At 40.1% G+C, this 18,812-nt stretch overlaps 1 protein-coding gene across 3 annotated transcripts in view; it reads right to left on the bottom strand.

Moving 5' to 3' along the window:
* The window catches only part of sdccag8 (SHH signaling and ciliogenesis regulator sdccag8), an 87,405-nt gene that overhangs the window by 20,915 nt on the left and 47,678 nt on the right, over window positions 1-18,812 (bottom strand). For all 3 annotated transcript variants that reach the window (XM_034184575.1, XM_034184576.1, XM_034184577.1), the window contains exons 14-15: window positions 11,156-11,264; window positions 7,998-8,129 (exon numbers count right to left, since the gene is read on the bottom strand). In XM_034184575.1, the coding sequence (XP_034040466.1) occupies window positions 7,998-8,129; window positions 11,156-11,264 (241 nt within the window). The remainder of the gene's footprint in view (window positions 1-7,997; window positions 8,130-11,155; window positions 11,265-18,812) is intronic.

Genomic DNA, 18,812 nt, shown 5'->3' with positions numbered 1-18,812 from the left:
GATCTACGGGCACATCTGCATATACATTGCTGCTGCACTTACAGGGCTGCCGCGTGCACGTGTACATGCACGGCTGCTAAACTACGTGTGGTTTTAAGTGAGCGTTGGTGTGACGTGTGGGCCTGTCGTGTGTGTGACCTAAGTGTGCACATGCACAGTGATAATTGGTGAAACAGCCTGCGAACAGCTGTGGGGTGAGAAAAGGTTGCACAGCGTTTGGTACAGAATGCAGAGGGGAGGAGGAAAGCGCAGAAGAAAGGATGACAAGAAGACATGGAGGAAAAGAGGAAGAAGAGAGAGAGAGAGCGAGTGGGGGAATGAGGGCAGAGGAAAAATAACAGATACAAATCAAAGCAGGTTCTGTTCATATTTCACATCGAGATCAGATATGTCAAAAAGTCTGCTCTCTTTTAAAAGCTGTTACTTTTATATGAAGGAAAAATAATTATTGATGCATTTTTTGTTTATTGTGAATCTTTACAAAAGCAAAGTGTGGGCCACAGCCCCCTAGTGGGCCATAAAAATACTGCAGGTAGGCCCTGCAAGGTCCTTAAAAATAAATAATAACATCTTTGATTTTCAATTTTGGAATGAAGTTTAAAATTACCCCAAAATTATGTGTAATTTTTTTTTTTTTTTTGTACTCAGAAGTAGTAAAACAAACCCATAGGACTCAAAGTCTGTGTTAGTTTGAAATAATATATACATGGAAACAGTTCATCTTAGTCTGACATGTCAGTAAAAATCATGCTTAAAGTTTGGATGGACCACAGAAGGTTTACAGATTTCAAAGAGGGCTGAGGCATTCTTAAATTTAGGTATGGCTGGTTTAAATATCAAACATCGATGTTTAAGGCAACCAATCAAAAACATTTTTTTTTAAACAGGAGTTTATATTTGGAAAACTGCTGCTTTTCCTTAATAATAATAATTAACTTAAGACTATTATTAGATGATCAAAAATATTTGATCACTTTACCAGTTCTGCTTATTTAAAAAAAAAGAAGCTGTATCACAGAACTGTAGCTATTTCACATTTTTATTACTCAAAAATCAATTATTTTACATACCTGCAGACATCGTGACATAATTTTCCCCACACGGGTGTTTTTCCCACTGTCTTCCTTTATATCTCAGACAATCGCTTTTGCCAGAAACAAGTCACACCACAGTGACCAGTTGACTAAACTCCATCTGACTACATTGTGTAACAAAAATGCAAATATAAAAGGGTAATTTTGTTAATGACTCTGTGACTCTAATTTGTTTTTAACTTTAAAACACATAAATCCAGTTACCGACATTAGTCATCTGTAGTTGTGCTGTTGCTGTACTTTCGTGCATTCAGTCATCATCGTGACTAAAAAAAAAAAAATGATGAGAGTCACTTCATTTGTTTAAACACACAAATGCGTAACTTGATAAAAGATGGGCATAAAAATAAAAAATAACTCTTTGGAAGGCATCAAGAGGTAAATCCCACGTTGGAAATTGGAAATGTTAGCATTTTCAAGAACACAAAGAATATACAGATTCTAATCAACTAAAACATATTGTAAAATTGCTAGAATTAAACTCTGAACATTACATATAACCTCCTGTAAATGGCTTTACATTTTCTCTAGCTTGTTCTGTACCACTCTGCCTTCTCTCTACTCTCCATCTCTATCAAAGGGGGAAAAAATCAACAACACAGAAATAGTGAATTAAATAATTAAATGATGCAGCATAACATTGTGTGCTAAAACCCCTGTGTAGTTTGGCAATCAGCTTGGCCGTGTAAAAATAAATCAAGCTGATTTTCCAAATGTTTTGTGCGTGGTGCACTGTTGCCGCTCTTCGCAGCACAGATTGTCGGCCGATGGAGAGGCTGTGGGGAGGGGCGGGGCGCTGGATATTGAACCCACAAGCACCAGCTTGTTAACACGTACACCTTAACCCCCGAGCGGCGCGGCAGGGCGCCCGCTAAGCACACAGGGCCCGACTGACATCCACGCGATGTATGAACCACCACAGACGCATGCAGTGAAACTATTGCAAACATACTTGTAAGTTTAGTCACGCTGTATCAAGAAAGCGACCACACAAACACGCTGAAGTGATTTTCCATACAGAGTTACAAAGATACAAAGTTTAGTCCTGAAACTGCTACAGTCTGATATCACTAATTGGGACACATCAGACTTTAAGACAGCCTTCATACTTTTGGTTCTTCAGGGGTATGTACTATATCACCGTCTTTGCAGCACAACACAAATTCAGCAACAATTTTCAATAAAGGTACAATAATTGACATTAGTTAATGAAGCAATAAGGGTTAACTAACAGTGAATTAAGAGTCAGCTGAGTTTAGCAATCAATTACTAATGCTGTTCATGTTAGTTAATGCATTAACAGACATTAAATACAAAATTCCTCCTGAAATGTGGATTTTCACCCCAAATGTCACAATATAATTGGTGTTTGCAAATATAGCGTAAAATATTACAGAATGCAAAACTATAAACTCTCAAAATTGAAATTTCTATACATTAATGCTGGGACGTCAAAGCTCTATGTGGGAAAAAAAAACCCCGCAAATCATACATTTTGGACCTTTAAAAGTTTTTACTGAATTTTGGATGTCAAGTAGGAAACATACTAGAAGCCCTGAAATGCTGACAAAACCTGCTCAAATGTGCAGCAACGTCTTGACTGTTTATTTATTTGAGAAGTTGACTTTACTTACAACAACTTACAGTTGTGTCCCTTACCCTCATGGGGAACTTACTTCACTACACACACTTGTGGTAGACATTCAACACGTAATGGACATAATTCACCATACTGAGTGTATTTCCTGTTTGATATGTGGTAACCTGCCCAGATGTGGGAAACACATTCCAAAGTGTCACCACCAGTGGTCAGAGTGTGACCTCTGTTCTACAGGTGTTAACACACCAAGGTGTGCATATTGATGTTTCCTGTTTCAGCCCCTGTATGGGAAATTGTCAATGTGTATTCCTGCTATGCATATAACAACCTGTCTCGGATATTGTTGTGTCCTGTGTCGGCCCCTGCATGGGGGACTGGCAATATGCATTCCTGCTGTGCATACAACAAGCTGTCTCGACCCCCTGTGGTGTTTGTCCTGTCATAACCCCTGTGAGGTTAATGGGCGGAGCCGAGCTGTTATAAAAGATCTGTGAATTGTGTGAAAAAAGGGGAGAAATAAAGTGGAATGCCAATGCATTGTCAAAATGGGAAATTGTTGCTCCTTCTTTCAGCCATTGCAATTTCCACACACTAACAAATATTTTTAAAATTTAAGTCTTAACCAGTGCTCCAACACTGAAAATAATTAGCTGAAAAAAAAATTAATATAAAAATAAAAATATGGTCAAGCTATGGAAGTGAAGCCAAGAACTTTAAATACTAAGAAACAAGTGTGAAAGCAGAAAATAAAACTAAAACCTCTGAATTTTAAGTAGACAATAAACACCAATGAATCAATTTGTTGTTATTCACCAATAATTGGTGAATTGTTGTTATTCACCAGTTATTGGTGAATTTTTATGAATTTGTAGTAAATCATCACTTTCACTGCCAGTTTTCTTCAGACGAGTCAAACAGTGGATACATGAACTCAAACATGACTTAGACTTTATTTGTATCAATCATTAAGAAATACAAAGAGTACTATCTGGCTAATCTGTTTGGACTAAGCACTTCTCAAAAACCAAGCGACCATATAAGAAGGACACTAGCGAGGGAAGCCAACAAGACACCCACTACAACCCTGAAGGTATGATAAACTATGATTACAGAGAGACTGTGCTTCGTGCAACTTTTGTCTGTTGCATTGGCACTTATACTGTTTCATGGTGTAGTGGAACACAGAAGGACTTTGTTACAAGAAAATGAATCAAATCTAGGCTTGAGTCTCCCATGTGTTGACTGGCAAACTGCAGCTGAAATTAATTTCTGTTCAACTCTACCATGAAGTTGTAGAACTGGGAGATACAATAGACCAAAATTACACTATTCACAGTTTTTCTCCAATCACAGCCACAGGAACCGATATCTCTGTCAGAGATGTTACGGGTGTCTTGGTGGCTTCCCTCACTAGCCTTCTTCTTGCACAGGTGTGTATACTTTGTTCAGAACTGCGTACTCCAGACAGATTCATCAGTACCATACTGTTTGTAGCACCATAATTTTTGTTAAATCTCAGCCATGCAATCCAGTGTATTCGGAGTGCTGGTCTCATCTGACATAAGTTTTGCCAAACAAAACATGCAGATAACAAATTGAATATCCACACCGGAGGGAGGACATGCAGGTGGTTGACGTAGCAGAGGAAGATGCAGAGAACAGAGTGAGGCAGAGGAAGCCTTTTTTGCGTACACGCCACAAACAGAATCGCTTGACGTATGCTAAAGCACATTTGGACAAGCCAGCTTCATTTTGGAATAAGGTGCTGTGGACTGATGAAACTTAAATGGACTAATTCAGACATAACAAGGGGGGGTATGCATGGCTGAAAAAGAACACAGCATTCCAAGAAAAACACTTGCTACCTACAGTAAAATTTGGAGGTGGTTCCATCATGCTGTGGGGCTGTGTGGCCAGTGCAGGTACTGGGAATCTTGTTAAAGTTGAGAGTCACATGGATTCCAGTCAGTATCAGCAGATTCTTGAGAATAATGTTCAAGAATCAGTGACAAAGTTGAAGTTGCGCTGGGGCGGGATCTTTCAACAAGACAACGACCCTAAACACTGATCAAAATCTACTAAGGCATTCATGCAGAGGAACAAGTACAATGTTCTGGAATGGCCATCTCAGTCCCCAGATCTGAATGTTATTGAAAATCTGTGGTGTGATTTTAAGCGGGCTGTCCATGCTCAGAAAACAACAAACCTGAGATGTTTTGCAAAGAAGAATGGTCCAAAATGCCTTCAACCCAAATCCAGATTCTCACTGGAAGCTATAGGAAGCATTTAGAGGCTGTTATTTCTGCCAAAGGAGGATCTACTAAATATTGATGTATTTTTTTCTGTTGGGGTGCCCAAATTTATGCACCTGCCTAATTTTGTTTAAAAAATTATTGCATACTTTCTGTAAATCTTATAAACTTCATTTCACTTCTCAAATATCACTGTGTTTGGCTGCTATATGATACATTTAACTGAAATTGGTGATCCAAGCAACCAATGATTTATAAAGGAAAATTATGGAAACCATCAGGGGTGCCCAAACTTTTACATACAACTGTATAGACAAACAAACACATTCACACCCACACGGACACCTACAGGGAATTTTTTAAAGTTTCCAATCCATCTAACATACATGTCTTTGGATGTGGGAGGTAGCTGGGGCACCTGGAGGAACCCACAAAAACACAGGGAGAACATGCAAACTCCACACAGAAAGGCCACAGGTGGGAATTGATCTCATGAACATCTTCCTGTGAGACAACAGTGCTAACCACTAAGCCACTATGCTGCCCTGACAAGGATGATCTGCTCTGGAGAATCCTAACGGGAGCAGCAAGAAGAAAAAGCAGCAGCAACAGCATACTGGCTGTATTTATTACTGACCGATGGAAATTAAGTCTAAGATATATTCATGTCCATGTATCCATCCTCTGACTTGTCTCTAGTAAACTGGCTGTGTAAGTCTTGATTTACTGCAAAGTCACCAAAATATGCCAAAAGCTGTAATGAACATACCGTTGGTCTGACTTTTTTTTATTTGAAAGCAATTGTTGTCGTTTAATAACTTTGTACATTTTATTAAATATCCTGATTACACAAATTTACTTCATTTGTATTTATTTCTGAGCATATTTCAAATTCTGTACTTAAAATTCAGGGGTGCCAATAATTCTGACCAGGACTGTATATGCCAAGAGCGTGATTATCGTGGTTCAGTTGGGAGAAGACAGACGCTGGGTGCCAACTTCCCAGCAAATCCACTTTTGGCAGCCAGATTCCAGCTCGGCTGAACCTCCTGAGAACACGCAATAGCACGCCATACACACAAGTAAAAATATTACCACAACATATGCGTGTAAACATACAGAATATTCATAGTTCACACTTCTTGACAATGTGAATTGTTTTTCTTTCTGTGTAAAGAGTCACACACAAGCAGGAGGCAGCTGTGACTCTAAACTTTTCCTGCAGAATCTGATTGTCGACAGGTTAACACCAGTGGGTGGTACACAATATGTAGTGTCAGTGACGGAGCAGGAGAAAGGGGTGAGTGTGAGTTTGGTGGTGTATGGGAGAGGCACCAGGGAAGCGATCCTGCACAGAGGGGCAGCAACGCCTACACACCCTTGCCCACACTGGAAGTACCAGGCTGGAAGCCAGGCGCTCGGTGGAGACACACATGTAACAAAGGAGAGACCCTCCCACACACACACACACACACACACACAAGTGCACATGTACAGATACCGTAGCAATAGCCAAAGATGGAGATACTTTTACTTGCAGCTCTTTGTATTTATGAGCCAGTCTATAGTTTGTTCACTTCCAAAATATTTAAATGGATCTGTGAATTTTCTTCCAAGTTTCACCTCAAACTTTCAGTTCTTTCTGAATTATCACCAGTTCATCAAGCGCCAACAACTTTTCCAATTTGTCACTGATGTGACTCATTTTAGGATGAAACAAATAAACCCAACAATTCATGACTAATCTTTTATAAGAATTAATTTTTAGTTAGCCTGTTAAATAATTGCATATTAATTACTGTCCTCTGTGGACCACAAATATTACATTATTGCTTTTATAATTCCCGTTTGTAGAGGCTCCGTATGGAATTTAAACGGTAATTAGGGAATAACCCTGTTGTGTCTGATGATTTGCGGATGTTCATGCTGGTTCTACGGTCACAAATAATGCTTTAAAGGAGTTTTACGGCGATGTGTTAGTTAACATGGCTATTTGTGACCGTATAACAGCATGAACGTACGCAAATCATCAGACACAACAGGGTTATTCTCATTCTAATTCATTTCTATCATTTGCACGGTTTATTTTTCTGTAGGTAATTCGGTCAGCGAGGCTTACCACCGAGCCGAGGCAGAGTCACTCCAACAGTGGTCAGGGCGCAGAGTAATCCATCAGACGTGAAAATCCATCAAATCCGAAACGGTAATTCTGTATCACAATCCACATCAATACTTTCATATGGTAGCTTAAATTCACACATTTCAGGGGTGGTGTAGGTACAGGGCTTTCTCTTGCTCTCAGCTAACAGCACTAACCACTAGCAGCACGTGCAGCCGGTGTTCTGTCGAATTGTGCGTCATGTCGCATAAATCGGCAGTCCCACGTCCCGACTATATTGCGCATGCGCAGTTGCGTGGAGGACAGGAATGACATCTCGTCAGAACACGGGTCAGGACGCGGAGTAATACATCCAAATTTGAAACGGTGAATATTTTGCCACCGTTACCCTGACATTATAACATCTGAAATCTCACACGATTAACCAATCAGATTTGCGGAAAAAAAATGTAATTGGATTAGAATGTCCAGTAACAGCTCACAACTCTACAAACTAACAGAATATATACTGTACAAATATCTTTGGCATAAAATTTAAAAACTCTCATAAAGCAGAGATGCTGGAAAAATAATGAAATGCTTCTGAATATGAAATAACTGATTTAAATTCAGTTGACCCGTTTATTTCGATCTTACTATTTTCCACATAATATACAATATTAAATACTACAGACAATGACAGCTGCCTACTCCAGACAGAGTTACCAGACAGTACCACACTGTATATTTATTACTGGCAGATATAAATGAAGTCCACTACTTACATTCACATCTTTGAAATCTTTAAGTATTCATCTCCTGACTTGTTTAAAGAAAACTGGCAGTGAAGGTGATGCTTTACTGTAAATTCTTCAGTGTTCCGATAATTTTGCTCTCAAGACATCAGAAAGTTGTATGAATGACTTTTTGTGAATTTAATGCATTTTGTGTACCTGTTCTTCATGCGTTGGTGTATCTGGCCATGCCGGACACACTGTTCCTCCATGTCAGAGCAGCGTGCTCTCAGAGTCTTTACTGTCTCCTTCAGGTGTTGTCTCTCCAGAGCCAGTTCCCCCAGCTTACGTCTGCAGAGCACAAACACACACACACATGCATACATACAAGTGACAATTTAAAGGAAGGTTGAAAACGAAGTACCTTAATAAGGAGGTGAACTGTCACAAGCCGCCAAAGCAGCTTCAGTGCTCCTAGACACAAAACCTTCAAATTTGTGAAACTACTACAGAGATGAACACCAGCCTGGTTTCTGACCAGAGGATCCTAAGCTTGAATCGCTGTCAGACAGGAAAGCCATGAAAGGCCATTGAGCAAGGTCTTTAATCTTCAATCAGCTGAGAGCCTCTGCAATGTGAAGCATCACTGTAAAGCGATTTGAGCATCTGCATCAGATGGAAAAGTGCTACAGAAATGCAGTCTCACTTATCCTTACAAAACATTCCCATTTGTTGTTTAATAACGGTATTGTGGTCAAACCTGTTGAGAAATTCCCCGATTGTATCACTGACATTCACGTCTTTGTGTCTGTGGTTTTGGAGATCAAGAGACAGCTGAGAAAAGTTAATGAGACATGAGGTCCCTAGATATAGGTGTTTGGAGATGCCGATATCTTTGCAGGAGAATGAAGATCTCGGTCTTTAGGTTTTAGGTTCTTGCCTATGTTGCTGGATTATTACGCAATTTCCTCATATTTCCAGTGTCTCTGTCATGTTCCATGTAACTGCTTTTCTGTTACAGACCTTTGCTGCTATCCCATGTTCCCAATTGGCCTGCCATTTTGGACTTACTACAAAAGCCATGTTACTGAACCTTGCCTGTTTGTGGATGACCCTCTGCCACATCCCACTGAAAGGTGTCACCGGTTTGGACTGATGTCCTGTGTTTTTTGACCTTGGACTGTCCCTTTTTTTTTAGAAATAAATTACTCTGGAGTATAATCATCTGGTCTGTTCTCTGCACTGGGGTCACACCTTTGTACTTACCATAACAATGTGTTCAATCAGTGCAAAAGAATGGGTCACAAGAAACACCAGTCAGTCACGTGTTCCAGTTTTTTTCCATTTGGGTGGTTTGATACAAAATCCTGTTCTCTATTGTTTAACACATCTAGATGTAAATAGAAGGAAATAATGACATTGCAAACTGTCTTCTCATGTTTAACTTTTGATCTCAGGTGAAATAACTGGCCTCGTGATTGCAATACTCTTGGAAGGTAAAGAAGGCAACTCAATGCAATGGAAAATAATAATATATACAAGACATAGAGATACTGCATACACATTTCTTGTGGACGGTGAAGATGCGGCAGTCTACCAAAGGCAGATTGGGGGCTGTCATGTGACTAATGTGCAGTACAGCTCCAACAGCTGACAGGACACTGGGCCCAGGGTCAGTCACATGCGCACACAGGCAGCCCAGATGGAGAGCTGGGCAGGCCTGCTGTGACAACTGTAGCATCAGGTTAACAAGAAAACAGGTCAGACTGAAAAGCAGTATGCAGTGTGCTGAAAAGCTCCCTCTAAACAGCCTTAGAGATGACACTTTGTGAAAGATCAGCATGAATATGCAACAGAAACAAACAATAGCATTGTATTTTTGACAGGTAACTGACAGAGTGAAGGTGAAAGTGAGCAAATGTATCGTATCAAATCAAATCAATTTTATTTATATAGCGCCAAATCACAACAAACAGTTGCCCCAAGGCCCTTATATCATAAGGCAAGGCCATACAATAATTACGGAAAAACCCCAACGGTCAAAACGACCCCCTGTGAGCAAGCACTTGGCGACAGTGGGAAGGAAAAACTCCCTTTTAAAAGGAAGAAACCACCAGCAGAACCAGGCTCAGGGAGGGGCAGTCTTCTGCTGGGACTGGCTGGGGCTGAGGGAGAGAACCAGGAAAAAGACATGCTGTGGAGGGGAGCAGAGATCAATCACTAATGATTAAATGCAGAGTGGTGCATACAGAGCAAAAAGAGAAAGAAACACTCAGTGCATCATGGGAACCCCCCAGCAGTCTAAGTCTATAGCAGCATAACTAAGGGATGGTTCAGGGTCACCTGATCCAGCCCTAACTATAAGCTTTAGCAAAAAGGAAAGTTTTAAGCCTAATCTTAAAAGTAGAGAGGGTGTCTGTCTCCCTGATCTGAATTGGGAGCTGGTTCCACAGGAGAGGAGCCTGAAAGCTGAAGGCTCTGCCTCCCATTCTACTCTTACAAACCCTAGGAACTACAAGTAAGCCTGCAGTCTGAGAGCGAAGCGCTCTATTGGGGTGATATGATACTATGAGGTCCCTAAGATAAGATGGGACCTGATTATTCAAAACCTTATAAGTAAGAAGAAAAATTTTAAATTCTATTCTAGAATTAACAGGAAGCCAATGACGAGAGGCCAATATGGGTGAGATATGCTCTCTCCTTCTAGTCCCTGTTAGCACTCTACCTGCAGCATTTTGAATTAACTGAAGGCTTTTCAGAGAACTTTTAGGACAACCTGATAATAATGAATTACAATAGTCCAGCCTAGAGGAAATAAAAGGATGAATTAGTTTTTCAGCATCACTCTGAGACAAGACCTTTCTAATTTTAGAGATATTGCGCAAATGCAAAAAAGCAGTCCTACATATTTGTTTAATATGCGCATTGAATGACATATCCTGATCAAAAATGACTCCAGGATTTCTCACAGTATTACTAGAGGTCAGGGTAATGCCATCCAGAGTAAGGATCTGGTTAGACACCATGTTTCTAAGATTTGTGGGGCCAAGTACAATAACTTCAGTTTTATCTGAGTTTAAAAGCAGGAAATTAGAGGTCATCCATGTCTTTATGTCTGTAAGACAATCCTGCAGTTTAGCTAATTGGTGTGTGTCCTCTGGCTTCATGGATAGATAAAGCTGGGTATCATCTGCGTAACAATGAAAATTTAAGCAATGCCGTCTAATATGTATGTATGTATGTCAAGGAACAACAGGAAGAAAATGAAAGTATGGCTGATAGGGGGTCCAAACTGGTGAGTGAGCGAATCAGTGGATAGATATTGTAACTCAATGGATGAATAGTTGTATAAATGCATGAAAAGAGAAAATAATGACCTGCTGTTTTCTGTCAGCTCTTCCAGCTTGGCTCCCAGCATGCAGCACTCCTCCTTCAGCTTCCTGATCAGCGAATTCTGAGAACTCAGCAGACCGTCCAACTCCCCAACTGCAATTGATCATAGGACACACGTGAGTTACTGTGAGGTTAGCCAGTGTGGGTGATTTCATGATTTGAGGGGTGTCAGAAATCCTGGCTGCACTGAAACAGGTTCAAGAAATATCTCACTTCAGTCAGACATTTTTCTGCCCGCACATGGTGCTCAGAATGTATCAAACTCCAGGAGCTGACATGATGATCTTCCAGCCAAACTAAATGTTGTGGTCATGCACCATGATTGTGATACTTAGAAGTCATAGTTATGGTGCAGAGTTTTATAATGCACATAGGTTTTCCAATCAATTTTATATAAAAAAAAAACAAAAACTCCTGTGTCAACATTTAAGAGCATCTGTGTTACTGTGACTGATAAATAAATATGAGTAAATATGAGTATACAGACTTTTATATATTAATTGTTACTTGTGTATAATTGTACAGGAGGTAGCTCTGTGGATAAGGAGCTGGGTTGCCAATAAGTAGACATGGGTTTGAATCCCACTCATGCTGTTTGCGTCTTTCGACAATACACTTAACCTGTCTTGTCCACCCAGCTGTAAATGGTTACCGGTCTTGGCTGGGGAAGTAACCTGCACTGGACTGTCATCCTGCGGGAATCAGGCTCTCATCCACTTCATGCTACGGGGTCTGAAAATAAGTGCCAGGAACAATGGGCCTCAGGGTTATATATAGGACTTCTTCTTCTTATGTATAGTTAACCCATTATGCTATCAAATGTAAGAATTATGAAATTGCAGGCACATAAATTGAACTATTATTACTCTCATTATTACTATTACTATTATTATTATTCATTATTACTCTGATGAAAAGCCCAAAGTACACCTAGAGTAAGCATTTTAACCAAATTTTAGAAAAATACAACTGCACTGTAGCTGGTATACAGTGGCGGAGACAGATGACAACTCCAGCAAATACAGAAAACACTAACAAATAATAAAACAAAAACTAACAAAAAAACCCAAAAACAAAACAAAAAAACACCTGCATCAACCCAATAACAGGTGACTGTTGGGTGGATTTTCTTGGGGCTTGATGGATTGGTGGGATGTACTGCATAATGTTGACTTCCTGTTCCGGAGCACAGCGGTGTTCTACTGTATCTGTTAGCTGTTTGAACTGAGCTGTTTGAGTTCTTTGAATTAACAGTCTTTTTCAAGACTTTTTTACTTTTTTACTTTTTTTACTTTTTCACCGTGCTCCAACGCCTAAGGAAGACCTCTAACGGTCGAAGCATCGCGACGGAGCTCTTTTATCAGCTGGCCTTCATCAGCGTTGGCAGGCTAACTAGCTTGCTAACGCTTTCGTTTTTATTTTTGTTTTATTTTTTAGCACTGTTGTCGTGCTGCTCCACAGCTTGCCTAGTGGATTTTTATTTTATTTTTAGCACTGTTGTCATGTGTTACCTGTGCTGCTCCACAGCCTGTTCAGTGGATTTTTATTTTATTTTTTAGCACTGTTGTCATGTGTTACCTGTGCTGCTCCACAGCCTGTTCAGTGGATTTTTATTTTATTTTTTAGCACTGTTGTCATGTGTTACCTGTGCTGCTCCACAGCCTGTTCAGTGGATTTTTATTTTATTTTTTAGCACTGTTGTCATGTGTTACCTGTGCTGCTCCACAGCCTGTTCAGTGGATTTTTATTTTATTTTTTAGCACTGTTGTCGTGCGTTACCTGTGCTGCTCCACAGCCTGTCTAGTGGATTTTTATTTTGTTTTAGCACTGTTGTCGTGCGTTGCCTGTGCTGCTCCACAGCCTGTCCTGTGGATTTTTATTTTATTTTATTTTATTTTTAGCACTGTTGTTGTGCGTTACCTGTGCTGCTCCACAGCCTGTCTAGTGGATTTTTATTTTATTTTAGCACTGTTGTCGTGCGTTACCTGTGCTGCTCCACAGCCTGTTTAGTGTCGGATTCCCTGTTTGGGAATCCGCTAGCTTAGCGTAGCTACTAGCTCTTAGCCGTTTTAGCATGGCGGCTTCTCCTGTCTCTCCCGTACTTTTCTGCTCTGGGTGTGAAATGTTTAGTTATTCCTCGGCCTCTTTTAGCAGTAACGGTGCTTGTAATAAGTGCAGCTTATTCGTAGCTTTGGAGGCCAGGCTGGGCGAATTGGAGGCTCGGCTCCGCACCGTGGAAAATTCTACAGCTGGCCAGGCCCCTGTGGTCGGTGCGGACCAAGGTAGCTTAGCCGCCGTTAGTTCCCCCCTGGCAGACCCCGTGCAGTCGGGAAGGCAGGCTGACTGGGTGACTGTGAGGCGGAAGCGTAGCCCTAAACAGAAGCCCCGTGTACACCGTCAACCCGTTCACATCTCTAACCGTTTTTCCCCACTCGACGATACACTCGCCGAGGATCAAACTCTGGTTATTGGCGACTCCGTTTTGAGAAATGTGAAGTTGGCGACACCAGCAACCATTGTCAATTGTCTTCCGGGGGCCAGAGCAGGCGACATCGAAGGACATTTGAAATTGCTGGCTAAGGCTAAGCGTAAATTTGGTAAGATTGTAATTCACGTCGGCAGTAATGACACTCGGTTACGCCAATCGGAGGTCACTAAAATTAGCATTGAATCGGTGTGTAACTTTGCAAAAACAATGTCGGACTCTGTTGTTTTCTCTGGGCCCCTCCCCAGTCGGACCGGGAGTGACATGTTTAGCCGCATGTTCTCCTTGAATTGCTGGCTGTCTGAGTGGTGTCCAAAAAATGAGGTGGGCTTCATTGATAATTGGCAAAGCTTCTGGGGAAAACCTGGTCTTGTTAGGAGAGACGGCATCCATCCCACTTTAGAGGGAGCAGCTCTCATTTCTAGAAATCTGGCCAATTTTTTGGGATCCTCCAAACTGTGACTGTCTAGCGTTGGGACCAGGAGGCAGAGCTGTGGTCTTATACACCTCTCTGCAGCTTCTCTCCCCCTGCCATCCCCCTATTACCCCATCCCCGTAGAGACGGTGCCTGCTCCCAGACCACCAATAACTAGCAAAAATCTATTTAAGCATAAAAATTCAAAAAGAAGAAATAATATAGCACCTTCAATTGCACCACAGACTAAAACAGTTAAATGTGGTCTATTAAACATTAGGTCTCTTTCTTCTAAGTCCCCGTTGGTAAATGATATAATAATTGATCAACGTATTGATTTATTCTGCCTAACAGAAACTTGGTTACAGCAGGATGAATATGTTAGTTTAAATGAGTCAACACCCCCGAGTCACACTAACTGTCAGAATGCTCGTAGCACGGGCCGGGGTGGAGGATTAGCAGCAATCTTCCATTCCAGCTTATTAATTAATCAAAAACCTAGACAGAGCTTTAATTCATTTGAAAGCTTGTCTCTTAGTCTTGTCCATCCAAATTGGAAGTCCCAAAAACCAGTTTTATTTGTTATTATCTATCGTCCACCTGGTCGTTACTGTGAGTTTCTCTGTGAATTTTCAGACCTTTTGTCTGACTTAGTGCTTAGCTCAGATAAGATAATTATAGTGGGCAATTTTAACATCCACACAGATGCTGAGAATGACAGCCTCAACACTGCATTTAATCTATTATTAGACTCTATCGGCTTTGCTCAAAAAGTAAATGAGTCCACCCACCACTTTAATCATATTTTAGATCTTGTTCTGACTTATGGTATGGAAATAGAAGACTTAACAGTATTCCCTGAAAACTCCCTTTTGTCTGATCATTTTTTAATAACATTTACATTTACCCTGATGGACTACCCTGCAGTGGGGAATAAGTTTCATTACACTAGAAGTCTTTCAGAAAGCGCTGTAACTAGGTTTAAGGATATGATTCCTTCTTTATGTTCTCTAATGTCATATACCAACACAGAGCAGAGTAGCTACCTAAACTCTGTAAGGGAGTTAGAGTATCTTGTCAATAGTTTTACATCCTCATTGAAGACAACTTTGGATGCTGTAGCTCCTCTGAAAAAGAGAGCTTTAAATCAGAAGTGTCTGACTCCGTGGTATAACTCACAAACTCGTAGCTTAAAGCTGATAACCCGTAAGTTGGAGAGGAAATGGCGTCTCACTAATTTAGAAGATCTTCACTTAGCCTGGAAAAAGAGTTTGTTGCTCTATAAGAAAGCCCTTCGTGAAGCTAGGACATCTTTCTACTCATCACTAATTGAAGAAAATAAGAACAACCCCAGGTTTCTTTTCAGCACTGTAGCCAGGCTGACAAAGAGTCAGAGCTCTATTGAGCTGAGTATTCCATTAACTTTAACTAGTAATGACTTCATGACTTTCTTTGCTAACAAAATTTTGACTATTAGAGAAAAAATTACTCATAACCATCCCAAAGATGTATCGTTATCTTTGGCTGCTTTCAGTGATGCCGGTATTTGGTTAGACTCTTTCTCTCCGATTGTTCTGTCTGAGTTATTTTCATTAGTTACTTCATCCAAACCATCAACATGCTTATTAGACCCCATTCCTGCCAGGCTGCTCAAGGAAGTCCTACCATTATTTAATGCTTCAATCTTAAATATGATCAATCTATCTTTGTTAGTTGGTTATGTACCACAGGCCTTTAAGGTGGCAGTAATTAAACCATTACTTAAAAAGCCATCACTTGACCCAGCTATCTTAGCTAATTATAGGCCAATCTCCAACCTTCCTTTTCTCTCAAAGATTCTTGAGAGGGTAGTTGTAAAACAGCTAACTGATCACCTGCAGAGGAATGGTCTATTTGAAGAGTTTCAGTCAGGTTTTAGAATTCATCATAGTACAGAAACAGCATTAGTGAAGGTTACAAATGATCTTCTTATGGCTTCGGACAGTGGACTTATCTCTGTGCTTGTTCTGTTGGACCTCAGTGCTGCTTTTGATACTGTTGACCATAAAATTTTATTACAGAGATTAGAGCATGTCATAGGTATTAAAGGCATTGCGCTGCGGTGGTTTGAATCATATTTGTCTAATAGATTACAGTTTGTTCATGTAAATGGGGAATCTTCTTCACAGACTAAAGTTAATTATGGAGTTCCACAAGGTTCTGTGCTAGGACCAATTTTATTCACTTTATACATGCTTCCCTTGGGCAGTATTATTAGACGGTATTGCTTAAATTTTCATTGTTACGCAGATGATACCCAGCTTTATCTATCCATGAAGCCAGAGGATACGCACCAATTAGCTAAACTGCAGGATTGTCTTACAGACATAAAGACATGGATGACCTCTAATTTCCTGCTTTTAAACTCAGATAAAACTGAAGTTATTGTACTTGGCCCCACAAATCTTAGAAGCATGGTGTCTAACCAGATCGTTACTCTGGATGGCATTTCCCTGATCTCTAGTAATACTGTGAGAAATCTTGGAGTTATTTTTGATCAGGATATGTCATTCAAAGCGCATATTAAACAAATATGTAGGACTGCCTTTTTGCATTTACGCAATATCTCTAAAATCAGAAAGGTCTTGTCTCAGAGTGATGCTGAAAAACTAATTCATGCATTTATTTCCTCTAGGCTGGACTATTGTAATTCATTATTATCAGGTTGTCCTAAAAGTTCCCTAAAAAGCCTTCAGTTGGTTCAGAATGCTGCAGCTAGAGTACTGACGGGGACTAGCAGGAGAGAGCATATCTCACCCGTGTTGGCCTCCCTTCATTGGCTTCCTGTTAATGCTAGAATAGAATTTAAAATTCTTCTTCTTACTTATAAGGTTTTGAATAATCAGGTCCCATCTTATCTTAGGGACCTCGTAGTACCATATTACCCCATTAGAGCGCTTCGCTCTCAGACTGCGGGCTTACTTGTAGTTCCTAGGGTTTGTAAGAGTAGAATGGGAGGCAGAGCCTTCAGCTTTCAGGCTCCTCTCCTGTGGAACCAGCTCCCAATTCAGATCAGGGAGACAGATACCCTCTCTACTTTTAAGATTAGGCTTAAAACTTTCCTTTTCGCTAAGGCTTATAGTTAGGGCTGGATCGGGTGACCCTGGACCATCCCTTGGTTATGTTGCTTTAGACGTAGACTGTGTTTCATAATTATTGTATGGCCTTGCCTTGCAATGTGGAGCGCCTTGGGGCAACTGTTTGTTGTGATTTGGCGCTATACAAGAAAAAAGTTGATTGATTGATTGATAATGTCATTTTTTTCAAACAAATAAAAGGTGGCTTAATTGTGATATTGTACATTGAAAAAAATAATGATTTTCACATGGTACTAAAGGTTCAAACACTGATATGATAATACTGGCAGCAGGAGTGAAATAAAGAGGAATAACAGCGATACATAGCATCAACTAATATTATCGTCAGAGTCATGACTAAGTTTACATTTCAACAGTACTTTCATCTGTGTTAAAGAAAATGTTCCTATTAATTTATTTTTCAGCAAACATTCTCCACTGTCTTTTTTTCAATATGAACATGTGGTGGTTGTGTGAATAAATATATTTTTATGATATAACTATCAATAAATGAATTGAGAAATGCAAGTTAGTTCAAGTTGTTGGTTTTGTTGTCGAAATGACATCATTAAAATTCAAATATGAAAAATGCAAAATGTTAATTCTTTGAAATTAGATTTTAAAACAAACAAACTCACTCAGATTTCACTTGGGCCAAATTAAATTTGCAACTCTGCTTCACACATACAGGTCAAATAAAACCACAACTACATTACATACAGAGCGAAAAAGAATCTATTTTAATGAACCATGTTGCAAAACTGATATACATATGTCGCTTTGAATGTTCTCCCAAAAACACTTTTGTCAACAATCTCAGTCCAAACTGTTCAAACAACACTGAGACATGCAGACAAAAAAAAAAAAACAGAATAAAGACGGAAGTGCAGAGAATAGAGAATGAAAATATGAAGTACAAGAAGAGTAAAACGAGATGGAGAGAAAGAGGCGATTGTTGTTTCAAAGTGCTTTCTTTCTCCTTTCCACCCTTCCTGCCACATCCTCATCCGCTCATGGGGGTCTCTTTCTGAACAATCCAACACTGGCCTTTCATCATTTCTTTGAAATGATCCGCGTTCCGCTCTCCAACATATGTCTGTTCTTTTAAAATAACAATGCCTGCCCATTTGGATTGTGGGAATAATCCACCTGCTCCGACATTCTGCTGCACCCAACAGAAAGCAAAAAACAGGGAGGACTCTTTGAAAAGTACCTTGGACATCTCCAGATTTGTTTTTTTTTTATTTGCATATAGTAGACACTGGGGAGAAAAGAAAACGACTACAAGGGGAAAAGGTACAGCACAGGCCCTGCTCTTATAACTGCATGCTGTGTATCCACAGTCTGACATTTTCTCTCTACTTCCTTCTGCAGGTGAGACACAAATGCCAAAAATGTATTAAAGAAGAAAAAGTATAAAAGTATAATGCACAAGTCTGTTTGCAACTCACTTCATGAAATACAGAGTGTAACGTTTGACCCCTGGTTTGAACGTGACGCTATTACCGGCTGCACATTTGTCACCAACCTTATTTTAACCCTCTTTATAGATGATCTGTCTCACCATTATGCCAACGCTGTAGGTAACAGAGTATAAACTGTGTGCTACAAAGGATGAAACTACA

Source organism: Thalassophryne amazonica, chromosome 13, assembly GCF_902500255.1.
Source record: "Thalassophryne amazonica chromosome 13, fThaAma1.1, whole genome shotgun sequence".
Taxonomy (NCBI): Eukaryota; Metazoa; Chordata; class Actinopteri; order Batrachoidiformes; family Batrachoididae; genus Thalassophryne; species Thalassophryne amazonica.
The sequence above is the reverse complement of the archived record's forward strand: the minus strand, read 5'-3'. Positions and strand labels throughout refer to the sequence as shown.